This window comes from Solanum lycopersicum, chromosome 1 (assembly GCF_036512215.1).
Source record: "Solanum lycopersicum chromosome 1, SLM_r2.1".
Taxonomy (NCBI): Eukaryota; Viridiplantae; Streptophyta; class Magnoliopsida; order Solanales; family Solanaceae; genus Solanum; species Solanum lycopersicum.
The window spans coordinates 89,668,310-89,696,042 of record NC_090800.1 but is presented as its reverse complement, the minus strand read 5'-3'; the positions used below and the strand labels follow the sequence as shown (position 1 = coordinate 89,696,042).

The 27,733-nt window shown below is 33.9% G+C and overlaps 3 protein-coding genes and 1 long non-coding RNA gene across 13 annotated transcripts in view; 1 reads left to right on the top strand and 3 right to left on the bottom strand.

Moving 5' to 3' along the window:
* Nucleotides 1-1,937, bottom strand: part of LOC101267855 (probable DNA helicase MCM9) — a 12,258-nt gene extending 10,321 nt beyond the window's left edge. Inside the window, exons 1-5 of one of the 2 annotated variants that reach the window (XM_004231307.5) lie at nt 1,681-1,937; nt 1,479-1,581; nt 1,286-1,385; nt 438-576; nt 247-313 (exon numbers count right to left, since the gene is read on the bottom strand). In XM_004231307.5, coding sequence (XP_004231355.2) covers nt 247-313; nt 438-576; nt 1,286-1,385; nt 1,479-1,581; nt 1,681-1,799 — 528 coding nt within the window. In that variant the 5' untranslated portion in view covers nt 1,800-1,937. Of the gene's footprint in view, nt 1-246; nt 314-437; nt 577-1,285; nt 1,386-1,478; nt 1,582-1,680 lie in introns of those variants that run through there. The other variant, XM_069289618.1, reaches the window with a different exon arrangement.
* Nucleotides 1,938-2,849: 912 nt separating this feature from the next.
* On the bottom strand, nt 2,850-13,472 carry LOC101266676 (uncharacterized). Of its 2 annotated transcripts, none has more exons than XM_010316821.4 (14): nt 13,069-13,472; nt 12,721-12,797; nt 11,993-12,151; nt 11,263-11,476; nt 10,192-10,278; nt 9,926-10,065; nt 8,870-8,950; nt 7,984-8,048; nt 7,299-7,474; nt 6,196-6,326; nt 6,016-6,103; nt 4,464-4,680; nt 4,164-4,305; nt 2,850-3,650 (listed from the first exon to the last, which is right to left on the bottom strand). In XM_010316821.4, exons 1-14 carry the CDS (start codon nt 13,234-13,236, stop codon nt 3,620-3,622), a joined length of 1,776 nt encoding a protein of 591 aa, XP_010315123.1. In that variant the 5' UTR covers nt 13,237-13,472; the 3' UTR covers nt 2,850-3,619. The 2 variants fall into 2 exon arrangements, with proteins under 2 accessions (XP_010315123.1, XP_004230534.1); XM_004230486.5 differs by having other exon boundaries at nt 4,164-4,270.
* Nucleotides 13,473-14,917: 1,445 nt separating this feature from the next.
* LOC101251335 (endo-1,4-beta-xylanase 5-like) lies at nt 14,918-18,461 on the bottom strand. Of its 6 annotated transcripts, none has more exons than XM_019211844.3 (9): nt 18,431-18,461; nt 17,508-17,593; nt 17,265-17,317; nt 16,972-17,188; nt 16,701-16,870; nt 16,489-16,587; nt 15,987-16,395; nt 15,499-15,875; nt 14,918-15,421 (listed from the first exon to the last, which is right to left on the bottom strand). In XM_019211844.3, the coding sequence occupies exons 2-9, from the start codon at nt 17,560-17,562 to the stop codon at nt 15,077-15,079; spliced, it is 1,725 nt and encodes a 574-aa protein (XP_019067389.1). In that variant the 5' UTR covers nt 17,563-17,593; nt 18,431-18,461; the 3' UTR covers nt 14,918-15,076. The 6 variants fall into 6 exon arrangements, with proteins under 6 accessions (XP_019067389.1, XP_010315121.1, XP_004230568.2 ...); XM_010316819.4 differs by lacking the exon at nt 18,431-18,461 and adding an exon at nt 17,669-17,887; XM_004230520.5 differs by lacking the exon at nt 18,431-18,461 and adding an exon at nt 17,673-17,886.
* A 2,216-nt stretch (nt 18,462-20,677) lies between these two features.
* On the top strand, nt 20,678-26,931 carry LOC101250746 (uncharacterized). 3 transcript variants are annotated; one of them, XR_003244214.2, is made up of 7 exons: nt 20,678-20,879; nt 21,835-21,981; nt 23,018-23,260; nt 24,766-25,116; nt 25,465-25,586; nt 26,053-26,254; nt 26,403-26,931. It is a non-coding gene; the product is annotated as an uncharacterized lncRNA (long non-coding RNA). The 3 variants fall into 3 exon arrangements; XR_182385.5 differs by having other exon boundaries at nt 22,403-23,260; XR_739174.4 differs by lacking the exon at nt 23,018-23,260 and having other exon boundaries at nt 20,682-20,879.
* The last annotated feature ends 802 nt before the right edge of the window (nt 26,932-27,733 follow it).

The window sequence follows — 27,733 nt, the reverse complement described above, 5'->3', positions numbered from 1 at the left end:
CTCAAAGCAAAAAGTAACTAGAAAATCAAAAACAAGAATCTAGCTGGATTCCACATAGACCCTACTCTGGTGAAATAAGTCTTATGTGAAAGGTTAATGCATACTGATTGGCAGGAAAATCAAGGGAAGATTAGAAAGAAATCTTCTTCCGTGAGTAATAAAATGGAGATAAAAATCAATAGCAAAATCAGAGTATTGTTCGTGTGTTTTTCCAAACAAACAAATAAGAATGAGTTGGAAGCAGACCTGTGAGGGACAAAAAATTGGTTTTGGAATTGAATTTCTTGTTTCCACCTCCGGGTAAACCTTGAACCTACATAAATTTTCCTTCTTAGCCGATGATCTATTAGGGTAGATAGGTACTTGACCATATAATCTCGCCATAGACTAGATTGGATTTTTTTTATACGGCCAGTTCAAAGGCACACAAGAACTACCTGTGCTTACATCGCCGACACTCATATATCCTTTCCCCTTCAATCATCTTCACTGCTCCAGACCTGATCACAGTCCCTTTGATAGTAAGAAGAATCCCATGATGCTTCACCCTAACACGGCCAATGCTGGGAAAAGTTTCTAAAACATAACAAAAAGTGACCAAGTTTGATATTACAGGATATACTTAAAACTACACTAGACTGAACTCTGAAGCATGATATAGCAAGGGTAGCAGGGGTATATGACATGAAAAGTAGAAAATAAATATGCAAGAAATAGCTAAACAAATACTAGTAATATGTACTTTTGGTGATCAGAGCATGTGCATTTACTTGTGAACCTTGTAGAAATTCCTGAATTGGGAACATAAACAGTAAGATTTTACTTTTATACACCGATAGCATAAAATTTTTTGGCACGATCAAGTTGTTTGGAAACCTATTACAACTACTGTAAATGTTCTCAACACATCAGAGAGATACTTCAAAATCTCGATCAATGATGGGTTTTTATATATAAAGTAAGAGACTAACATTGCAGTGGGCATCAGGAAAATGCCAAATTACAAAAGTAGTAAACTGTTAGATCCAGAACAATAAGTTATAAGGACATAGATTCTTGATAGTCTCTATCAAGTTGTTTAAAAGCCAACTACAAGCAATTGTCTATAGTAAGCATGAGTTGGAAAATACTACATGTAACCTCTGAGGCAGCTTAAACTACACCTTATAGAGTACGCAAGAATCTTTCAATTATTTGTGCATATATCTTAAATACAACAATAAGAAAGCCAAGAAACATAAAAGAAATCAAGAGAACAACCAAAAGAAAAGAACAAGAAACCAACCAGGGCATTCAAGAGGAGAGCCACTGATATTTATACGAATATGTACTTTGTCCTTAACACTTGCGTCTTCACATTGTTTAAGATCAGCCAAAATAACTTTCTACACCAAAGACAGAAAACAACTAATTATGACAATTACTAATCTTTGTACCATTACTGTATAGGATTATTGAAAGAACATTAGGGTAAATACCTGAGCCCAAACGGCAGCTTCATTAAAAAGCGGTAAATACTCGGCGGGTTTAGCGAAAATGAACTGAGAAAGGGCTGGATTGTCATCCATTATCTCTGCAAAACTGTTTCACAAAGAAAAAGGAAAAGGTGGAAGGTAAGGAATTTGGAGCCAAGGAGTATTTTGTGTTTGTGGATTCAAGGAGCAGTGAAGTGTTTCTTACTCGACATATAGGGAATAGTGAAGTCGAGGATCAGTAGCCAGAATGATGGAACTAAGCTGCTCGGAGTGATGGCTTAACAAATACGCCGCCAGTTCTTTGCTGTGAACGTTTCCCTCCATCAGATTTTTCCGACGTCGTAAGGGCTTTGCTCTGTCACCGTCGCCGGTGTATTTAAGGGTACCGAATTAATTGGGGCCGCTGAGTTTTAGGCGGGAAAGATTGGACTCACTGTTTAAAGGTACCCATTAATTCTTTTCTTTTTTTTGTCGGGCGTAAGAAGAGCCCTTTTATACGTTGTATGTTTGCTTTCAACTCTTTTTTAAAAAAAAATTAATAACAACATATTTAAGCTAACGAAATTAAAGAATATCATAGTTATTCTATATATATATATACATAATTTTTTTTAAAAAATCATATTAAATTAAAATGAACAATCGATTGAAAGAGGGACTATTTATTTTGCCTTAAAAATAAAAACAAAAAATAATTTGGAATGTAGCATGTTCGTTCTCAATGTAACTTTCTTGTTGATTTGATTCTCTAATTCAATGTTTTAAAATATAGGGGTGTGACATGTGACGTTTTATTTAGTATAAGCGAGACCAAAGCCGTACAGATCTTTAAATTTTTAATTTATGATATCATATTATAATATCTACAAAATTATAAAAATATATCATAATTTCAAACATGATTAAGGGAAACCATAGAAAATTAAACTTCTAATATGATTGTACAAGTATAAATAATGTAATGATATAAAAATTATTATAATATGCAAATCAACTCTAATATCTTAACACTCTAATGATAAAAGAACCATTATTTCTATAAAAAAAATATTATTATTATATTATACAATTTACCCCTAAAAGAAAATACTCAATAAAATTAACTAGTATTGTAATAAAAGTATTACCCTATTATGAATACTTTTCAGTAGCTAAATGATAAAATAAGATAATTTTGAGACGTATGACAAAAACTTTGGTGACATTGACTTTGGTGTATAACGATTTTGTGTTGCATATTCCTTTATAACGTTTCTATTGGAATTTTAAAAAAATAGGAAATGAACTAAAAATTATTTCCTAGCGGGGAAATTGTGGTGATAAAATCTTCCTATTTTAGAAAAATAAAACAAAAATAGGAAGTGCTAAAAGGGGTGTGTTAATATTACATCTATTAATATCATTTCAAAATACAACTACTGTGGGTTGACAGAGTGAGACATTACAAAAACTTGAGTTTCCAACTCTTCTGAAGTTTTCAAGTTGAGGTTTCTGTGTATATATATGTGGTTGAGAAATGACTATGCTACTACCTGTTACAATAAAAACAGACGCCAAAAAGATGTGCAGTTGCAGAAACCTACTACAAGGAGAAAAGAATATTAAACAAACTTTACAACCAATATCCTCATTCTCACACAAAATTTGTAGGCTGCCGCTGCTCTCTGACACTCTCTTTTTCTTTTTTACATAATACTATCTGCCTGGCCTTGGTCTTTTCAAGCCTTCGTACACATCATCATCACTGTCATAGTTTGTGGACTCTGAAGCTGGTCTTTTTATCTTATCAAATATTTCATCCAGGGATTCAGTTGAGGAAGCACGACTGTGTCCTGCATCTTGAACTTGATGTAAGGCCATGAATCCCTTTGATTCCATATTAGACTTGAAGTTGCGGAAACCTGTTTGCATTGATCTCCATGTCGAGGATAAGTCTCTAGAAGGTTGAATTTGCAAATCCATCAAGGAGTTCTCATCCCGTGACAAAGGGCGCTCCCTGTTCCTTCCATTTGAACTCATGCTATTTTCTCTCTTCATCGATCTTGATCTTTTTGCCTTGTACTTCCCATTGATCTCTTCTTTGCTGCTCTCATGTTGTGCCTCTCCTTTTAGAGGTTTTGAATGGCTAACATTATCTTCTTCTCTTAGTCTTGTCGACAGTTTTGTTTCAGGGAGCTTTTACAAATACAAACCCAAAGTCACATGAAATATGGAAGAAGAATCATTCACGGTGTACAAATCAAACATGCACTGTAAACCAAATAAAGTTTGCGCATTTAGAGAACATCTAAAACTGTTCCAATGGATATAAAGTGTCAAAATTGCCACAGGCTATAAATTTGGCAAACCAGCTTTCCTATATAGCTCTCTTGTTAAGTAACACTTGCAAGTACAACAACAACTAACCCAGTGAAATCTCACAAAGTCGGGTCCGGAGAGGATGGAGTATACACAGATTGTCTTACCACTTACCCAGAGAGGTTGTTTCTGAAAGACCCTCGGCTCAAGCAAATCAAAGCAGTAATTAAAATAAAAAGTAACATTTAGAAGTAAGGTGAATATTGTAAAATATTGGACGCCATAGTGTAAAACACAGAGGATTTATGTGAGTAATAAAATGAAATCTACAAAATTAATATTTTCCAGTTAATTGATGGAAAGAAATGATATGTTCCGAGAATCACATACCATAATATTGTTTCCAGTTTCAAGATCCAAACTTGCATTCTGGAAATTCCTTGCCAATGGAACAACAAGTTCACCAACTTTATGTCCTTGTTCAAGCCAAGAACGTTCTGAGAAGTGAAATCAAAGTCATTTTGTGCTTCACCTGTTTGACAGTAAGTCTTAAACTACTTGTTTTAGACTGTCTTCTTTAAGACCAACATTCTCCAAAAACAAAAATTCAAAAATACCGAAGCCACAAATGAATTTTGGCAGAATGGTTCCAATTACATGCTTTACATAAGGATAAATGCTAATACTAACCTTTTTGCAGAATAATGAGTCCTGAGGGATCAAATCCATCCAAATCATCAGCCTCTTCACTCAGGAATTTGAAAATTTTCCAGTTCCCAAAATAGCTAAGGACTCGATCAAAAAAGTTGCTCGCAATCAATAAGGTGTAGATGACCATAATAAGTGGATATATTTTATTGAAACTTCTTCCAAAGAATGGGACTGCATCATCAATATTCCCCATTCTCTGCATTAGTAGAATTTCAAAAAAATCAACAACTTGTGTGGTCAATTAGAAAGATGAATGTCTTATAGAAGTTCCATATCTGTTCATCTCCCTCCTTTTTCTAGTTACTTCCTAATGGTGTCTACTTGTTTATATGTATCCAATTACCAATTGCAAGCGGATCAGGAAAAGATGAATTGGTTTAGAATTAGGATTAGACCAGAAATATTAAATAAACTGACCATTAAGATTTCGTCTAATCCTTATACTAAACTAACCAATCATAGTGAAGTGGTCAGTTTATTTTAAACAAATTGACCAGTTAACTATGATTGGTTAATTGTATTCTAAATTGTAATGGTTCTCTATCATCATGATAGCCAAAAAGGATGTTAGAAGCAAGATGAATTTCTTAAGCGATAGTAGAAGTATTATGAACAACACCGTTTTTTTTGTCTGACGAATATTATGACTACACCATATCAACCCAAATTCCCAAATTTAAATGTGTCAGAAAATATTTACCAATAGAGGATAATAAATCCTTCCATCCAAATTTATGTAATGGTATTTCCTTTTTAGTTTGTCTCAAAAAATGACATCTTTTTAAATTTTAGAAATAATTTAACTTTAAACTTCTCATTTTACCCTTAATGAGATGATCTATAACCATACAAACATCTATGGCTTTTTTAGAGTACAAGTTCCAAAAATCTTTCTATGATGCTCCATGCACAGTCAAAAACCATCCCATAAACTGGGACGGTGGACCAAGTACATATTTCAACTTCCTAAAATCTTTCCTTTGATGTTAGAATGAAAGCTAAATATTTCAGAGTGGTTGTATTCCTCTTCTTTCGTCTCATTTTCTTGGACTTGTTTTCTGCTTCAGTCCATCCGAGAAGATAATTCTTTACTTACACGACAAAGTTCATCATTTTCGATAAAGTCAATTTACACACTATGGGAAGCCAGGTGCACTAAGCTCCCCCTATGCATCGAGTTCGGGCAAGGGTGGACCACATTTGGACCTTGCAAATTTGCTAGAAGTTCTCTCCACGTTGTGATCTACTGATCTTATATAGTAATCTAGTTTACATTATTTTATTTTTTAAAAAAAATTGTACATTATTTTAATTTTATTTGGCATCTCTACAAGTCCTTCATATCATTCAATCATTATTATAAAATATACAGTTTAAATAACATGCTTTAAAACTTCATGAAAGTCACATAAAGTCATGCAAAATGAGAAAAAGGAGTTGTGTTTATGCCTCATATGTGATAATATTTTGACATATTTCCTGGAATGAAACCTTCTAGCTTAACAAAAAAACATATTGATCAGTTACTTACCTTTTCAAAGATAGTCTTTGCGTCGTTTTCAAGATGGATAAGGTTGAGAAAGTTGTATGAAATAGGAGGGGCATAGCGTGCGACCATCCTAACATAATTTACATTGTCATTTTAAGCAGTAATAGGCAGATAATGGTTGCAAATTCCCTAAGAAAGAAAAAGGAAGAAAGAGAGACGTACGAGCATATCATAAGCAAACTGACTGAACTTGTTTGTCTTGGAGTCAATGAATAAAATGTCAACATTCCTATTTTGAACAAGGAATAGTATGTGCACATACACATATACATTAAAGGAATAAAGGCAGCAACCTGCACAAGAAACAAGGGAAAGAAGACAGGAAAACATAAATATGACTGTACAAGCTAGAAAGTAACTTTAAGACCCTACCAGTTTAGCTCATTCAATTTAATGTCAAAATGAAAATTGGTGACTTCCATATGTTGGAAAATTATACAATAGCATAAGTAGTCAAACCGCTTGATAATCTCCAAGGGACATGTAAGTTGGACGATATTGTTGGTGAGATCCCTATAAATATACCCCTAATTAATCTCTTTTCCCCAAAGAGAGAAAGGTCATGCAAATTCTGCATTCTTCTTGTTCCATGAATAATTTAAAATGTTTTCAAGGAAAAGAAGCCAAACAGCATTTGACTTTAATTACATCTACTGGAGAAATATACCCATCAACCATTAAGCTCCATCAAAATATTCAAGCTAAAAGAAAGGGGGCACATAGTGTCTCCCTCTAACTCGCACATACAAATAAAAGTTATTGATCTCATAGATCTAAACAACGAGAATACCTGTAAACATGAGAGAAGCTCTGTAGAATAGGAAGCAATGCTCATAAAAGTACATGTATGGCAATACTTACTCTTTCCACCACATTTTTACCTCTACTTCAAATGTGCAGAAGAACACGATCCAAGCAAGGAACAAAAGAAAGCTACAGAAAAATAGAATTTAAAGAACATGTTCAGTCTATCTTTTTAGCAGTAAGATGTTTCCTCCATCTTACTTGAGATCATATATGGAATCCAAACAACTAGTGAAAAAAAGTACCTTCACTGTTCAGAAGAATTATGGACAGGATAAACGATGCAAACGGTATCACAATGTTGTGTTGATTATTGCTAAATAAATCATTTGGGAAGTTCTATCTCAAATCTAGTCAAGGTCTTCAGACAGAAGCTTTCAGTCATTACAAAGTTAAAAGATTCTATTTCAATAAACTAAGAGAGGATAGAAGTAAAACAAAAAACGATAGAGAAATGTTACCTGTACAGGCATTTCGTGCTTTTTCATGGCATTAATCAGAATAGAAAAGAGCGATAAATCAACTCCATTTGGTAGAATTGTTGCCTCGGCAAGAAGTATAGAAGCGGACATACAGCCTAAGAGGATTGCCAAAACTTTCTGAAGTTGCTTTGCCAATACACAACGCCAAATCAACTCTGCAGGGGAGCAACTCAATAATTCACATTGTATTTGGTCATTTATTCAAATTTTCTTTTTATTTTGTACTTTGTGTATGATCATTTATTATGAAGCTGCATTTTCTTAGATGTTTTATACAGAAAAATAGGAAATACGTTTTTTTGCCTGCAACATTTACCTATAAGAACTAGAAACTACATTATCCCACAAACATATTAGATTTTGTAGGTAGGATTATGTATTTCAAACCAATAAGAACAACAACAAATCTAATCCCACAAGTGGGGTCCGGGGAGAGGGTTGTTTGTATGCAGCCTTACCCCCTTCCTTGTGATGTCATAGAGGTTGTCTCCAATAAGAATTACCAATATTCTACTTTTGAAGATCATCATCGAGATTCATTATAAAAAGAAACTTGTAACATAATGTGCCGCTTTCTTTGCATCTAAGTAGGAAGTGTTTCAAGAAATGCCAGAACTTGAGAAAGCCCATCTTACAGAATGAACAAAAAAAATCTGACGGTCACCTGTCGTGTCCAGCATAGACCCTAATCTTCCACTTCTTTCAGGCCGGAAGCTTGATACGTATTTCCTGCCAAGTTAAGAAGAAATAAATTCCTAGAGTCAATTGAGATATCAACACAAACAACTTAACCGGCACCACCAGATTGTGTATACCTTGTACCACTAGCCTAACAAGTTCACATCAAAGAAAAGCTAAATATACTGTCTTACTACTGCGCGTGTCTCGGCTCAAATTGTACCTCTCCTATAGAATCAACTCAATCAAGTAAACAACATGAAAGTGAGCAGAACACTTCCCCTAGTGAACGCGAAAGGTCAGTCCCCCTCCTTTCACTTTCTTTTGAGATTGAATGCCAAAGTTTCATTCTATCAGTTTCTTGTCATATGAAGATTTACTACTGGTCAAAATAAAAGAACTTAAATAGTAATGATGGCCAAGTCAAAACCTATGCAACAGAATTAGCAGGCAGGTTTAAGCACATGATTAGGGGAAGTAAAGGAGAGCACTACTCTTTGATTCATCCGGTTCACTGCATCATCTATCAGTTTTTAAGTCCTGAAGACCTGAACCATGAATCTTCGTACAGAAAACACACTAGATATTTAAACAATTACTAACTAATTACTTCACAGAGATACATATAGGACTATAGCTATAAAAGACTGCTACAACAACAACTACATCAATCCCAAGCTCATTTCGATCGGCTATATGCATCCTCCACATTCATTCTGATCAATTTGAACAATTATTACAATCCTATACTCAAAAATCTGTCTTTTCATATAAAGTAGGGGTACAATGATTCTAAAACTTAACCAAAAATGTCTAGACTTCTACAGTTAATGGAAAATGAGGTAACAAGAAAGAAAGGAGATAGAGCAAACCATCCAGTGCCACTACGGTGCTCAAAGTTCTTTATGGTATCTTCCAGCTCAAGTGCTTGAGTTACAAAATTCATATACTCGCTGTATTAGAGAAGGGGCATAGAGTTAATTATATGATATTAGTACATCAACGAAATGTTAAATAAAATATCAAACTGCATGAGTTGAATGTATGAAGTTGGGTGTTTGAGAGTGTTTCACCCATAAATCAAGTGGTTCTTTGAGTAGATAATTCCCAGAAAGCACACACCAGGGGGAAAATGTATTGCTTCTCAGTTTATGTGGCACTTTTTGAATTTCGAGATCCATACCAATCTTTCTTTGACTGTAATTTTTATATATCTTTGAAATATTTTGAATTGTCAATTATTGTGACTAATAGTATTTTTTACATAATTTCTAAGTACACAAATTTTATTTCAAAAATTTAAAGATTCCATGCCCGAAGTACTGTTAGACTCTTGAAATTCGAACGGTGCTACATAATTGAGACAAAGGGAGTATTAGTTTATTAATTTACTCTACGCATATTAAACATATAGTAATGCTTCAGTATTTCCCTTTTAGACAAATAAACCATTCTTCATAAAAGTTGAGAGCTTTAGTGGGTTCAACTTCAACAGACAAAGGGGGCAGAAAAAACATTATACTGAAACTATTAAGCCACTAACCTACAGCAGTGTAGTTGTCATAGATGGAAATACTAGCCTTAAAAGACCATTGCAGAAGAGTTACACGAGACCTGATGTAATTATTAACATTCAAATCTGGAATAGATAAGATAAAAAGAAGAAGGTTTCAGGGATACCAGGATCCTAACATGACCTCAGCCATAAGACGTAGGAAATTTTCTTGGCTAGTTTTTCACCAGCGCAAAATGGACTCCTAAGCAATTAATATATTCTTAAATTCAAAATAAAGGACTCAAAGCCTGGGTAGGGGATCCAGGTTAGAACATTTTTGATAACCAATTATACGGCATGACTTCTCATCTATGATCCAAAATATCAACCATGCCACACGTATCACACTTCTTAGTCAGCCATGAAGATGTACCTTTTGTATCGGTAGTATTTCTCTCGAGCTATCTCGAGCTGACGTCTAAGTGCAGCCATTGTTTTTGCATCAGTGTCATAATCCATATCATTTTCTCCTAAATTCCCCCCTTGTGGTTTAAAAGAGGGGTCTTCGCTAAGCTGCAGTTCAAGTAAAACAGGCATTAATGGATATGAGAAAAGAAGCACTTTAAACAAGAATAGAAGTGCCTAAATGTTAATATGAAGCTTTGAGGCATAATCATCAGCAAACAAAAGCATGATTACCATCTGACTCAGCATCTTGTCTATGACATTCATGTAAGGTCTCAAAGGATCACGCTTTGACATCTGTTTTGACGTGGCTTGGGCAACCTGAAAGGGTGAAACCACATCTTTACTGGTGGATGATAAATTTTGAATTCTTCATCTTCAACAAAATTAATCTTTGCTCCAACTGCAGCATTTTAGGTAGGTCAAAAAAATGAACAGTCAAAGCAAAGATAGCCCGGGATGGAGAAATGCATGCACATACTATCAAACCACCCCACCAATTGTCTCAAAAGCAGCTAAATGTATTGCTAGCCTATTTTTTATTATAAATAGAGTACTGGAAAATTATGGAACTGCACTAAAGATAAGAACATGACTTCAACAACTGAAACTGAAATTTGTGGAGAATTCAAAAAGTAAACCTAATTCTTCTTCGAGCTCTCCCTTTTCTTCTAGTGATTTGTATGCGGAGATCCCTAATTCACATGTTGCTCGGTTTGATGGAAGTAACAGATAATAAAATTCAGTCTTGTATCGTTCTAAACAACAATGGTAAAATAGGACAAGACAGCTTGAAAATGCATTAGCGAGTCCTAGAACTTTCTTATAAACAACATAACAAAACAAATCTCTCGGTATCCTTTTTTGTTGTAGTTGGTAATCCGCAGCCGCTACCCTTCGGTTGTGCACAGGATAAACCATGCTCCAGTGTAACAGGCTGTAAGCCGCACAGGAGAGATAAATCGCACTAAGCAAGCCCTATGTGACAAGCTCGACTGAGAAATCATGTAGGGGTTTCGAACTTGAGGTCCCCCCTCCCATTCGGAGTTCACCAACTCAACCACCCTTGCGGGTTAAAAATCTCGCTTCTCAAAATTTTCCATCTTAAACATATTTCATCCGCGGAATTAGAAGTTGTAGTCTCTGTTACAGCATTCTAATCTTTTTCAAAGATTAGGAAAACGAAATATTTGTCAAGAAAATATTTTAGAAATAAATGTTAAAAAGCACAGAAGGTGTATTGATAATTAGACTTTGTTATGAACAATTACAGAAGAAAAGTCACGTGTCAAGTACAGAACTTACTACTATTGCATTTGAAAAATCCTGATGAGCATCATCAAGTTTGACGGCCATTTTGGCCACCTTGTGTGAAAGAATCTTTTGGTGAGTTGTCCAATCTGCAGATCTCCAGATGCCTTTTGGAATTTCACTTAGACCAAAGCCAAGAAGAAATGCACCAGTGACTAGACCAAATGTATTGGAGCAAGCCATGGCAAAACCAGGAATGTTTCCTATCCTGCATGTGTATATTCACAGTTTGAGAGTGGAAGGAAGGGATCAATGGTTGGAAATAGAAGCTTGGGGTGGTAAAATGTGGAAACAATTTTGCAGGAAAAAAGAACAGACTAGGCCATGTCTCTTTAATTCCTGTGCTTCCTCCACGACCAAATAGATGTAAGGTCTGTCTAGATAGTAAAAGTTAAACAATCACATCAGCCTTTATCTACTACCAATTCACACTTTAATATAGAGACTAACTGGTCAGCTCATTGATCCCAAAATAGAGGTGCTCTACTTCACCAAGATGCCTCCGTGGCACAGTTTTAAAAGAATGCCTCGCAGTCTTTTTGTTGCACTTGGCAAACAGTGTTGTCTTGTTGTAAAACCAGTGCGCTTATTTTTATCCAAAAAAATGTAACATAATCCAATGACAAACAATCAAACATGATTTATAACAACAAAGCTCAGACTCGGGAGAAGAGAAACATGTGGCTGCAGTCTACATAAACTATTGAGAGAGTTAGATATAAACCGGTATTCTTGAACAACAATGAGCAAGACAAGTCCAACAAGCCCGATAGCACCAACGCATAAGTAGAAAACTAAGTTTGCATGTGCACTAGTCTTCAGTCTTTCAGTCATAGTGAAGTCCCCTGCATCTTCATAACCCTGAAGTATAGGCACCACAACCCTAAAATAGCCATATGTATGATAAAAAGCACTTCGTTAGAAACGCCCCAACCAGTGTCATCCAAATGTTACTGAAGCAATATCTAATGAAACTTGAAACTACAGAAAATCACTCTTTATCAAGCAATAACAGCTATTAGCTACATTTGGCAGTTTAAAAATTGATCATCCACTTACAGATTTGAACAAAATCAGACGCCTGTGGCAGTCTGCGAGTTTTCAGTGTTTCCTTCAATGTGGACCAACTCTGAAAAGATTGATGTACATATACTCTTACCAATACTCTTAGTTTTCCTCATATGACTAATCAGAAAAACTCGTATTTTTTTCTACATATGTCAATAATTCAAAAGTTAATCCTTCACCCCCAAAAGGCTAACAATGCAACAATTGTCCTGATCACAAACAGCTTAAAGAATTTATTGAAAAAAAGAAGATAAACCCAAAACAATGCACTTCAAGTACTACTATTCTTCTATGTTCAGAACTAGTACAATGCATTTCAGTAAGCAATCAAGGATGGTGAATTAAGCATAAGGTTCCACATTAATATCAGAGATTGTAACGCACCAAGTGAGTAAAAATGTACTCCAATAAGACCAGCTCCAAAAGAAAGATATTTGTCCCTTGTCATGATTGGATAGTGTCTGCACAAAACAGGAACAATGCTTAAACCCTTGTCTACTAGATTTATGAATAAATAATGCAAGTATGCATATTAAGCTGCTAGGTCGAGGTCAGGTAAAGCTAATCAATTCTCACAATATTGTTGTACACGTTATGTAATCTCCCAAAGCCAAGCTACAGCTACATCTGTACCAGCTAACGGGTCGAAAAATGAAATATTGAGAATTTATGTAACTGATCGGTCGTCGAAAATGAGCAAGGATCAAAAAGGTAAGGGAAAGTGAAACGTACAGCCCAGATATCGGCAGGAACAAGGATGATGATAGAGAGAGAGCAGAACCAGGTGTAACCGACGGTGTAACGAACATAACGAGGTACGTCTGGTCCGGCGAAGTACCAAAACGTTACTCCCACCATTCCGATGGTGAAGGGTAACGATATGAGGTAAAACACCCACATTTCTGATGATCTCCGTAGCGCTTTCCTTTTTTTATTCGCCGGCGTTACAAGGAAAGCGATCGGAAGAAATGTTACCTACGTGCCCTTTGCGTGGAGAAAGAAATACACCGAGACCGATTCATGCTACCACCTCACTCACCTTACCTTCCAATTTACCTCCAATGCCGGAATAACTACAAATTACTCCACTTCTTAAAAAATTCCATATATTATTAACGGAAAAACATCAAAAATATTTTAAACTTGGCATATAAGACATATTTATAATCATACAAACAATATGATATATTTAAATCGAAAAAGGATCAAAAATACCTTTGAATTATCTAAAGTAACTCACATATACTCTTAAATTAAATTTTGGCTCAAAATTACTCTTCCCGTTAAATTATTGGGTCAAAAATGTCCTTCTAATTAACGGAAATTCTTAATTGCCATGTGAATGCCACATGGCACCCCAATTGATTTTCATTGCCACATCGACTAAAAGAAAAAGGGTTAAAAGTACCTCAAATTATTCAAAATAGCTCATATTTACCCTTAAATTATATTTCAGCTCAAAATTATCCTTCACGTCAAACTAGTGGGTCAAAAATGACCTTCTTATTGGGGAAAGTTGTTAAATTTTACACGTGTCACATTGACTAAATCCCTAAATCTTAATTTCATTTTATGAAATAATGAAATGAGGGGGGAAGTAATTAGGATTTAGGGATTTAGTCTAGGTGGCAGTGGGACCTTATTGACATGCAATGTGGCATCCACATGGCATTTAACAACTTCTGTTGATAAGAAGGGTACTTTTGATTCAATAATTTGACGGAAAGGGTCGTTTTGAACCAAAATATAGTTTAAGGGTAAAAATGAGCTATATGGATAGTTTAAGGGTATTTTTTACCCTTTCTATTTAGTTTACGTGGCAGTGGAATCCTATTGGTATGCAATGTGGCATCTATATGGCATTCACGTGGCATTTAACAACTTCCGTTTATAAGAAGGGTATTTTTGACCCAATAGTATGACGGAAAGGATAGTTTTGAGTCGAAATAAAATTTAAGGGTATATATGAGATATTTCGAATAGTTTAGGGGTGTTTTAAAGCTTTTTCCGTATTAAAATTTATAAGATTCAAAACATAAAAATATTATGACATATTATGATCACAAACTTAAATGTCTTTAATTTTTTTAAAAATTTATGTAACATTAAATAAATTCACATAAATTACATTCCTAATGTTTTTTTTAAAAAAAAAAAATTATTCGGCTGCGGAATAAAGAAGTAAATGATGTGTTTCACAATTTAATTTCCTTAACCCGTCTTTCTTGACCTTAAGTTTAATCACGGAGAACTTTTAAAATTTTAAGAAAAAAGAGAATAAAATTTGACAATTGGAAGACAAAAAAGTCTTAAGGTATTGTCACCAATATTAGAATTTGAAATTTAAAATGCTCGTGATAGGCTCTAATTAACATCTCTAATATTACTAGTAGGTACTTCGTCTGTATCGCTCAACAAAGAAGTTGGTAAAGTGGGTATATAATTGTAGGAATATAAAAACTTGATAGAAGCATTCAAATCAATATTTTGATTAATATTATTATTATTTTCTTTTTGAATTATGACGACTTTTTATATATTTAGTCGGGCTCAAATATAAAATTAACTTAATACGTAGTGATAGGAGAAAAAGATGCATATATCTTATAGGGAGGACATACATATTCTCTTCTCAGTACTTACACGTAGCATGTACATTGCCCGTGCTACTTGTTTTCTTAACAATGAAAGTTGATTGTTCTTATCAATTCACATTTTCAGTGGCATGTAAAAGATGAATTCACAGAATAATCGAAACATGGAGTGTTTCAGACTTGTCATCATAGACCTGCACTCTCTTTGTAACATTGGCACCACTATTAGGATTGTAAACTGTGATCTCATAGTCTCCATGGAAAACCTTGACCTCAAACGATCCTTCTTTATCTGTAACGCCCGTTAAGTTTGTTGTCTTCCATTCAGCAAATAACTTGTCAACCACCTCCCCTGATGGCGAGTTTTGCAATTCGTAATTTAACAAACACATCTCATTGCATCTATCTGGCTTCCATCCTATCCATATCATCATCCCTTTCACAGCTGGATGTGCAAACGCTTCCCTCATAATTTCTTCCAAATAGTAAGCCTGTAATTATATAATATGTTAGACCGTCAGCAAACATGACAAGTAAAATAGGACGTGAAAAAGTGATAGGAGTCTACCTGGTTGGAACAGGGCATAACATTTAGCTCGGTAAGCCAAATGGGCATTTTAGTTTCTCCTAACAAATCGAAGACAGCACGAACATATGGTATATTAGGATGACTATCAAAATGCCCTTGAAGTCCAATTCCAATCACCAATTCCTCATTCCCTGGAAATGACTTAATCTCCTGAAGCTTTTCGACATATTTAGAAGGTATAGAAACCATATCACCAGGGTGCTCTAAAGTGTTGAACTCATTTAAGAACATAGTCGCTTTGCTATCTAATGAACTTGCAATCTTGTAAAAAATAGCTGAAGCATTTTTCCCAAGTCTTTCCTCAAATAGCGGGTGATGTAAATTCTCATTTACAACATCCCAAGCAACCAATTTACCTGTAGAGACGAACGGATATTATCAGCTACAGGTTCAACTGAACTCAATGTTTTCAAAATAATAAAAGTTAAACCTATCAAGCTTAAATTTTGAATCATGTGTTTATTTACCTGCATATCTTGACATGATACTACCCATTCGTCGTACAGATTCACTTAAAAGTTGTCTTGGGGGTAAATCTTTTACCCAACGTTGGATATTATCTGCTCCCCATAAGACGGTATGTCCTCTGACATCAATCCCATGGTCTTCAAAGAATTTGAGCATTGCATCTGGAGTACTATAATTTTCGTGGCCCTGTAATCCTTCCACATAGTACCATTTCATCTCGTTGTCAAAAACTGCTGTTGTAAACCTGGACACGAACCATTTTTGATATGATTCAGACATTAAAATGGATGATGGTGTTGCGCAGCCAATCACAAATTGAAGTTTCCTCTGTTGAATTTTGATTTTTGCTCCTCCAATTTTCTTGCCATTCTTATTTGACACATTTACTCTCAGTGTCCTCTTCCGAACCTATCAAAATATATAAGACAGAAAGAGTAAATTAAGAGGAGAAAAAAAAAAGAATGAAATTTTCGTTTGGAACAAGTTAAATTTAGGAACAACCTTCTCTATATTTTTGAACCGATTTTCCTGCCATTCGTATTTGGTAAATTCTTTCAGAGAAACACTATCCACCCTTAACTCGGACTTCGTGTTATTACTCTGCACAGTTAAAATAATACAGATTACTTGCTACAACATGTTAAAAAATGTTGCAGTAACAGTTATAAATGAGAATATTTTTACAATTGCCTCGCTCAGGTGTGATATAATACCTGAAAATGGAGCTCTGAATGTGCATTATGATCGACAGTGAGTCCACCTTTGATCATAGACCAGCAACCAGATTTAGCTATTACTGATCCCACAGTAATAACAGTTTTTTGGGCTGAGTTATAAATCATGGCAACCACAGTATCTGATCCTTCACTTAATTGAACCCAAGCTGCACAATATTATTTATAATTAACTTGATAAAATTCAGGTTCTTCAAAATCAATTGTAGGAATATGAAATTTTCTTTAATGCCTATAGTAATATTTTTACCTGAAAACGCGTAATATAGGCCCTTCTTTAAGTGAAAAGATTGTGAGACACTATAAGGCGTGGTTCTATTATACGCCACAATAAATTTGTTTCCACCAGATTCCCTTGCTTCTATTTTTACATGACCATCCATTTTCCAGGCCTCTGTGCCTTTATCAAATCCAGGATTTGCAATTAAGCCTCCTCCATATTGAGGATCGAATGGTTGCTTGTGGCACTGAAATTAGCATACGTGAGAAGAGTTTAACTTCAATACGTTGATACTGTAAAAAGAGAAATTCGAGTATATATACCTCTATTGTTGCTGAATGGTCATAAGGTTTAGTAGCACCATGAACCAAATATCCTAGAGAAGTGAAATTGTTGTTAATTACTACTTCATATAAGATACGGAAAGTACCTGCAAGTGTTTCATTGCCAATTCGACTCAAAGACATGAAATTAAACATCTTGATTTTATATATTCAGATTATATTAATTAACTTGTTCGTCTTCACAAAAATGTCTATTTCACGGAGCCTGTGCCTTCTACTGACCTGCCAAAAACAAGGAGCAAAAGAGAATGAACCCATTGTTTCCAAGTGTAGTCATGTAAAAGCTTTCTTCCTCTCGCGTTTTGATTCTGAAAGATAAAAAAAAAAATAACATAAGAAATGATGTAAACAAACAAATTGTACTTTAAGATTGATATTGCTACTTGCAAAATGTGTAATGCCAAAAGAAGTAACGCAATCATATGATCAGCCGGTTCATCTTATAGAAATCAAATGCCAATGAACTTCCAATTTTCGGCAGGAACGGTATATAGAGACAAATGTGTGAAATAATTAGGAGGAGTTGGTTCATGAACTTCCAATTTTGGGTACGATTAATAGAGACAAAACTATGATCACATGTTCTATGTAAGCACTGAAATGCAGTGAAAAAAAATGTGAATAAAGTTATTATGTAATGATAATAGCTAGCACATGTCTTGGTGCTCATAATTAAATCCAATTTTGAAACTCTCTCCCTAACTCCTAAGAACCATTTATCTCAAGACCCTTTATTATGTTAGGTAAATGTTGATGCTCTTACTTCTGACAAGTTGTTTTGGTCGAATTGTGAAAAAAGTTTGTATGCTAGTTAATTTGATGGACTATAAAGATAGTGACTTATTTTTTTAACTTAGGTCAAGAACAATTAAACTGTAAACCTTACCGATTTAGTAATGACACATAGTTGATTTTTCATATGATTACTCAACTAATGATTATTATCTCAAAAAAATCTCTTTTTTCTCTAGATTTCAATATTAATTAACAAAGAAAGTGATTTTACGAGAAAATCGACTGTCATGACACAACACAAAAGTGGAGCTAGGGGAGAATATTACATAATTCATGAAAGAAAAAACTGTATGAAATGCTCACCAGAAAAAATTAATAGAAACAACAAAAACTACGCTCAAGTGACTTACTAGTATTAGTCAAAGGAATCGCTTTCTTTTCTTCCAATTGCCTTAATCTCCTTTTTTTTTAAAAGTAATATATGAACCACTTCATATATATATATATATATAAACATGTTTGTCAAACCGTGTACATTTAAAATATTTACATAATATGAATATAACATAGTGGAGCTTTAAAAGCTAGGTTAATAATGAATTCTTCATCCGATCGAAGAATTTCGAAATAGATGAATATTATGAGAATCAAAAATTAAATTAGTATCGTAATTTAAACGTAAAGAAAGGAAATTAAATTAAATTAGTACTATAATTTAAACGTGAAGAAGACAAGTTAAGGTGGGATGTTATTATTTGGGACAAATCCATAGCCAAATTTAGCATCTCAGATGTGAATTTAATTGTGATGGTTGAACCACAAAATATTAGAACAGATGCATCAAAAGTAAGTAATAGTTACCAGCTAGATAAAGGCTTGTTCATTCCATCTAAATTTAAAAAGATGATACATTTTTGCATTTTATGATGATTAAAGTATCTAATTCTTTTACATTTATTAAAAGAACTACATAATTATATATTTTACATAAAAACTCTTTTTTAAGTCGACGCCTATTTTAGTTTTATTCTTCAAACTTTTATTTATACAATTTTGTAGTATTTCGTATTTATCTCATGTATTTTCTTATTTTTTTTTTAAAAAAAGATACATGATTGAATATAAATTGGGAAGTCATAAATCATTACGAATATTTACTGTAATGATTCTTGTTGATTTGTTGCGGAAGTCATAAATCTTGTTACGTGAGATTTCTATTGTGCTATGTAATACAAATTTATGGTTAGTTTGATAGTTTTAAAAACTTATGGATATAAATCATATTTCTTAAAAAAAATGAAATATGTTTCTCAAATTTTATGGCCAAACACATGGTAAAATTTCACCCAAATTTTCATCCAAATAATATTTGCCAAAAATATTTGAATATCTATGAGCAAACGCTAGCTAAATAGTGGAGTTAATACCTCAGATTGTCACTCAACTATACACTCTTCTCTCAGAAGAGTGCATAATTGAGTGATCATTCTATACCCTGCACTATTTCTGACCTTTTTTCCTAAATCAATCACTATATTTCGATCTCAAAAAGTAATATAATACAAAATTATAAAACTTGTGAATCCAAAAGTGTAACATTTGAGTCAATCTACTTGTGTAACAGAAAAATAGCCATAATAATCAAGTTCCGATCATATAAAATACATAATGAAATTCTGCACAAAATTATACAAAATTATGTAAAAGGATAAAAAAAAAATCATAACTATGCGAAATTGAATAAGAAATGTCACTTTGCAGCTTAGTCTAAAATATTATTACGGTCAATAATTTAATACAAAAATATCTCTTACTTACAATGAGTCAAAAATGCTATTTTTCATTTTTTTTTTTGCCTTTTTAACAACATTCTTTTCCAAGTGATGGTTTTTAAAAAAATATTAAAATGTTTATTCTACTCCGATTCAGAAAAGGTCAAGACATAATTTTTTAAAATTTATTATGGAATTCTTTATTGTTACTTAAATGAAAATAAATAATAAAATTATCATGATATTATATATATGACATATGTTATGATTTTAAATGGTAAATGAAATTATTATGTTTTAATTATTAAAAAGAGATTAAAGAAAAAAAAGATTATTTCTCACTTATTTATTAGCTAAAGTGATTTTAAACGAAAAGAAAATAGCAATTAGGTTATTCAATAGTAATATTTTTATCTAAGAAAATATTTTTTAAGAAGAAAGAAAAATTACTAATTGTTATGGTTTTTTTTAGAGTCAAATTATAAAAACTTTGATTAATATTTTATGATGTATAATTTTATCATGTTGATATGCAAAATTTATAATTTCTATTATTTTTCGTATAGTTTTTGAATATCTAATATTGAATTAACGTATTCTAATTTAACTTTAAAAATTAATCAAATTGACTTCTGAAAAAATCGCAACATGACAAATAAAAGTGGACAGAATGAATTTTATCTTTTTACCGGTAAGTAAATAATAAAGGTGTTTTTGCATCAAACTATATTTAATAGTTTGGACATTTTTAGACCAAATTATTGACAACAAAAATATATTTGAATCAAAACACTATTAATTAAGGGTATTTTTATTCGGCTTCACACAACATTTTTTTAAAAATCATTTTCCGTATATATCATAATGTTTGGGGCCATTTAGGTCAATTGAATTCTTGGGCAAGCATCCACGATCCGTGGGCCAGAAGTCCATACCCCGGGTATTTTCCCAAATCAACTCTGTCAAAACCCTAATAAACCGTTTCTCGTGGCGGGTCGCATCGCCATTTGTATCCATCCGAGTAAGGGTACATTCATCGGACCAGTTCTTCCTTCAGTTTTAGCAGTGGCTTCCATACCGAATCTAGGTATTGCAATTTTGGGAGTAAATAGATTTGTATGTGAATCACGAATGTGAAAATGTCTGCATTGATTTCAATTTTGGAAATAATTTTCTTCATTGTATATAGACAGGAAGAAAACAATCCGAAAAATTAGATATAGTTGCTGCTTTTCTTCAAGAACTTCAAGAAACTATGATTTTCTATATTTCCTTTGGTCCCAATTTTGCATTATTGATCTTTTAATTTTTTGTCTAAATAAAATGTATGGAGTTATTTCTTGACTGATTATATTGATTTATAGAGTGTGGTGCTGAAAAAGGAAATGGAGACAATGGGGTTTGTAATTTCAAAGAAGAGTAAAGGGACATGGAGATATTGATTCAAGGTTGCTAATGACCATAAGCAACACATAGACTTGTCTCGTGTTAAAGAAAATGCTGTGGTCTTAACAATTGGTTAGGAAAACCAATTCGAATGCTTCTAATTCTATGGTTGATTCACATTTTCAAAGTGTCCATTTGAACAATTAGAATTAGTTTTCGGATCACTTGCAAAAGCCTCAGGTTTAAGTGATGGATATGTTTCTAAGTAGTATTTTACATTTATTGCAAGGTTTGAAGCACATTATTGCACTGTCAAATGTAAAGGGCCATACTGATTTTTCAGTTTGGTACATAAATGCCTCTTTAATTGCTATATGTGTATGTTTGTGTGTGTGTCTTTTTATATTTAAAATATTATATATCCTTATAACGATACAAGGAGAGAAAAGTGAAGGTATATTTCAGAAGATAAGATTTACATTGTTATCTTCTGACCGATACTCATTTATTTCTTGTTTCATGTCATTTCTTATCTTTCTTCGTTTTAGATATGATCGCCATTATTTTTTTTCACGGCATTTATTCAATAAATGGATAATTGTTGTTTCTTGATATACTGTAATAGCTGATTGGATGCTCATTTGGCCTTTTCTCAGGCTCTTCCTTTGGTGATCAAATAAGAATCGCTTATTACACTAGCGTGTTTTTTATAAAGGAGATAAACTAGTGTTACTCTACAAGGAGATTACACAGGCAAATATGGACTTCTTAGTTTCCTGGTTGGGCAATATGCAAAACAGGAGGTTAGTAGAGTTCAAAACAAGTTATCTGATTCAGTTCTGTCCAGAATTTTTTTGAGAATATATAATCAGAGGTTGATTGGTTGGCCACATAAGAAAGTATCATTGCACACAAAATTCTGCATGTCTAATATACTATGTTTGGTTTGCAACATAAAACTTTGTATTGCTAATTTAATTTCCGGTGTAAAACTATGCATAACAAAATCCCCTCCCTCCCAATTAAGTGTCTTGGTTTGACTAAGCATAGAGTTTAAGAAACAAAGGGAGACTTTTGAATCATAACAAATGTGCTTTTAAGCCAAAAACTATAAGTCCATCCAGACAGGCTTTAAGACACATAACATTGGGATGGAGGGAGTACCATTTTTGTTGTAGTACTAACTATGTATGGCTAATACTAACATAATTATGTGCAATTCAGATCATGGATATGGAATAAAAAAAGTAATTTGGATAAGAGTATCTAGAAGCATAGATATTGCTTTTAAAGTACACAAATATTCAGCTGATAACAATCAAATGGCCCCTCGAGGTATGAGTAGTGTGTGCTCATTTCCTATACAAAGACCTTGAGGACATGCAACAAGTGGGCAGTAAGACTGGCAGGTCTCTTGGTCAAATGTCTCTCCAACTCTTTTACGCCAAGTATTATCATATTGATGGTAATTTGTGACCCCTCAGTGGTCGTAATTATTTACATTAGGGTGTAAAAGGTACTCTATTGATCTATTTTCTTGTGAATTTGTATTCCTGATGTTTGGCACTTTTAGGATAATGGTAGCTGGTCAGTTCCATTCATTACTATTGTAATTCTCAATGACTATCGACTTGACTTGTACGGTCACACTTATTAGGCACTTGTATGAGAGAGATTAATTCAACCATAATCCATGTAGAAGGCTGCTATAATCTGTCAATCTGAAACAAGGATTGGGAGAATCACATTTCTAGAGATCACACAATTTATATTGGTATCAAAAAGAGTAAAAGAAAGATGTAGAAATGGTAGTTTATTAATTCAGCAATGTGTATGCAGTTATAAAGAAGGGAGGGTATGATAGGATTTGCATGCGGTTTTCTCCCACATCGTCTGCAAAGCAAAAAACCGTTCTTTTGTTAATCTATTTAGCGGTCTCTACTTATGAACTTCAACACAGCTATGGGGCCCGCCTAAGTGCGGGCCCTTGATGGCTCACATTACCTTGTTGGAAGGTCCTTCCAATGAGTTGCAGTATGCTGCAAATCTTGTCTGCGCGTTTGCTGGAAAGTAGGGATCCAGGTAATGTAACTTCTCCCTCAAGCCCTTGTTCCATTATATTAGTTTTGTCCTTTTTCTGGTTTTCATTTTCTTTGATTTTTATGATAATTGTTCATCCTTCACTTTATATCCTTGGTATATGCCTATAAGTTTCCTTTCTTTCTGTCTCTTACCTTTGGGCGTTATGTTTTTCTTATTTTTGTTGAAATACATTTGGAAAGAAAGAGAACTAAATTAAGTATAAGCTCTTAACACATATGAAGTTTCTCGTTCTTCTTTCAGATTTACCAGTTTCAATAAAAGCTTTTGGTTCTTATTTTCCCTTCTTGTGCATCTATTTTGAACGTCTTCATTCTTTTAGTTCCAGTACGACATCTATCTTAAACCTCAGTTAAAAAGCTTCATCTGAACAAGAACAGAAAAGGCATGTACTGACTAATTGAACGGTTTTGTTGACCCAAATATTAGAAGTTTTCACTGGTTCTGCTCTCAATCTGGGTTTATCTTGAATGATTTGGATAGTCGGTGAATGTTTGATGGTATATGGATTTGTTTCTTCGCTGATTTTAAATGATAAGATTCTTGTTTCTTGTTCTGAGAATCTTGGATAAGATCTCAAAGCTAATCCTATGGCGGTGTTCTAAATTTCTCTTTTAGATGTTTAACATAGTTGACATTTTTAAATACAACATAGCTAGCAAAAAGAACATGCTTTATACCTGCTGACATCGGCTCATCTGACTTATTATTTGCCAATTTTCCTATTTTTTCCTGTTATAAAATATTAATTGGTTTTTACCTCATATAAATAACATCTAGTTTTTTAATCCTTCAAAGATGATTGACTGAAATCCAGATTGGTTAATTCTAATACCGAAAGGAACTTGTCTCCTGGATATAAGCAGTGATTCTTCATAAATTTTCTGATTTATCATGTCTGCTAACCTTAAAGGTCTGACAACGCAAATGTAGAAAATAATTATTTTTTGGCCACATTTGTCCTTAGTGTCCTTCAACATTGTCATCCTGTCATTCAGCCTGGATTGGTATGAAATTTGTTGCAGCAGCCTCTTCACAAAATTCTGTTTACCACACCCCTTGATGACAATGTGTGACGATGTAAAGTTATAGTATATCGGTTATTAACATGTCTCAGATTCGAAATAGTTTTGTCTTTAATTCCATTAATGAACTCTGTATACCACAAGTTTACCAAATATTAGAGAACGACACTATCCATACAGCCGGAACCTCATGGATGCACAAAGTTAGAAACACAATGCATTCCTCATATGTGCAAAGTCAGTTTTTACATCATTTAAGCTCTCATATACCTGTTTCCTATAGATCCACATTAGTGCTAATGAAGAACATCCCAGCTGTGTGCTTGGCATCATTCACTGTAATCTGGACTAATTTGACACTCCCACCACAGCTGTGTTGCCTATTGCAATGTAACAGGAAGTAGCACATTTCACATGAAGCACCAGCAGACAATTGACTTGTGTGATCCTTTGCTTTCTCAGGTTCCTGGCTGTCAGCACCCCTCCCCATCTGCGATCCAAGCAATTAAACACACCTTTCTTGGTGCTATCCCACCTGTGACTCAAGCAATCAAACAAACCCTTCTTCTTGTTGCCTGAGTTACAAATCCAGGCTATTAGACAACCACTATTGGTGCTCGAGGTATCCCATCTGTGAATCGAGCAATTAAACACACCTTTCTTGGTGCTATCCCACCTGTGATTCAAGCAATCAAACAAACCTTCTTGGTGCTGCCCGAGTGACAAATCCAAGCTATTAAACAACCTTTCTTGGTGCTCAAGGTATACCATCTGGGAATCAAGCAATTAAACACACCTTTCTTGGTGCTCAAGGTATCAAAACCAATAAATGCAGGACCTACATTTTAAAATTGAAATAGAATTGTCTTCCTGTATTAGTTACCATTATCAATTTTTTTTTATCTTCTGTATTATGTATATAAAGATTAGAACCTAAATGAGAACTGTATCAAGTTCTTTTTAATGTATAACATTTCTGGGAGGAGTATATGACATTTCTTAACATTTCCTTTTAGTTTATAGCCCTACATCTCTTCTTCCTTCCCTCCCAGACCTAGATGTGTAACTTTCTTTATTGAGCCTTACATCATCCATCCACTGTATTCCGAACCTATTCAGCACTCTCACCATAGCTGTGTTACCACTTTTGCAATGTAACAGGAAGTAGTCCACACTATCAACCGTGCATTTGCACATGAAGCACCATGCGTCAGCTGACAGATGTGATCCTTCACGCTCTCATGTTCTCGGCTGTCAGCATTGGACCCAAGTTGCGACCCAAGGTAATAAACATATCCTTCTTGGTGCTCCAGGTATCTAAACCAATAAATTTGGGATCACACATCCAAATTAGAATAAAATTGTTTTCTGTATCATGCGTTCAAAGGTTGTAAATTGGAAGTAGAAGTTTGGCCAAGTGAAAACAGTATGAGATTATTATTTTTTAATTTATAGCCATACAATTGTTTGGTATATCACAACATTGTTGAGAGGAATATATGACATTTCATAACATTTCTTTTGAATTTATAGCCATACAATTGTTTGGTATATCACAACATTGGTGAGAGGAATATATGACATTTCATAACATTTCTTTTGAATTTATAGCCATTTATAGCCCTACATCTCTTTTTCCTTCTCCCAAGGCCTTTCTGTGTAACTTTCTTTGTTGTTCCTGGCATCAGTGTAGTCTAAACCAATTCAACACTCTCACCGCAGTTGTATTGCCACTTTGCAATGTAACAGGAAGTAGCCTACATTCTCAACTGTGATTTTGCACATGAAGCACCAGGTGAAAGCTGACACATTCTGATCCTTCGTGTTCTCGGCTGTCAGCACTGGACTGAAGCTGCAGACCAAGCTAATAAACACACCTTTCACGGCGTTTGCTTAGGTTGGAACAAGCATTGTTCTTCATTTATCACCCTACTTTGTGGGATTATATTTGGTATGTTGTTGTCGTATCCCTCCATCTCTTCTTCCTTCTTCCCTAGGGCTGTGAAACCTTCTTTTGTTGTGCCTGACATAGTCCTCTGTTTTCCAAACCAATTCAGCACTCTCACCATTGCTGTGTTGCTACTATTGCAATGTAACAGGAAGCAGTCCACATTGTCAATTGTGCAATTGCACATGAAGCACCAAGTAACAGCTGTATATGTGATCCTTCGCATACTCATCTTCTCGGACAAGTCGTGGTATAAATGAGAGGACTTTTTCCTGGAGCCTGGTCAGTAATACTGGATTAGGCTGAATTGGCAATTATCCAGGCTGTGGTTGCGAACTTGCTTTCTGTAAGCAAGATTCCGATGGATAAACTTACTGCAGTTGTAAAAGGTATTGAAATTAGAACCTCAGATTGGCGGAGTCTCTTATCAATCAGTGATTTTAAGGCCCGTTTGGGAGTCAAAAAGTCCAATGAACAACTATGATCCTTTCCTGAGCAAGTTGGGTTAGTTACATAAATCTTCACCGTGCAGGTTGATTTAAACCCCCCTTGATCTGATCTAATATTAGTAAAAAAAAATAGTAGCTTTGATTTAATCGAAGCAGTGTTACTTCAATCAATGGAAAAATCTATCAAGAAATAAAAGAAGAGAAATAAAGTTGCTTTTTTTCTTCTTCCGACTTAATTCTCAATTTATATAATGAAATATATGAACCACTTCATAATAAATAAAAATCTTCGCCACACCGTGTACATTTAAAATATTTCCATAATATGAATATAAAACGTAGTGGACTTGGAGCTTAAAAAGCTTGGTGCATGAAAATATTAATTTCGAAATACATGAATATTATGATAACCAAAAATTAAACTTGTGCTAGAATTTAAACCTAAAAGGGGGAAAAAAAAGTGAGATCAGAGATCTTACTTTTCGAACAAATCCATAGCCAAATTAAGCATTTTAGATGTGAATTTAATCGAGCTGGTTGAACCACAAAAAATTAGAACAGATTCACTAAATGTAATTATGGTTACCAGCTAGGTAAAGGCTTGTTCATTCTAAGTCAAAAAGATTGTTATATTTTTATTTTGTTTTGCACTTTTTGCAATGTATGTTGCAAATTTCATGGATTAAGATTTATATTGCAATTATATAAAAAAGTTAAAGTCGGATGATCTATTTTAGTTTTATTCTTCAAAAAAAATTTATTTATATAAGTTAAGTCGACGATCTATTTTAATTTTTTAAAGAAAAACACGACCAAATTATAAATCAACCTCTACATGTCAATCTTAAAACTAACGTACACAAGACTAAAAAACTTATAAATCCAAAAGTACAAGATTTGGGTCAATCAACTCGTGAAACTCAAAAATAATCACACACAATTAAGTTTCAATTGTGTAAAACATAAAATTCTCCATAAGACTATATAATTTAGGGAAAATGGTAAAAAATACATTTAAATCATGTAAAATAAA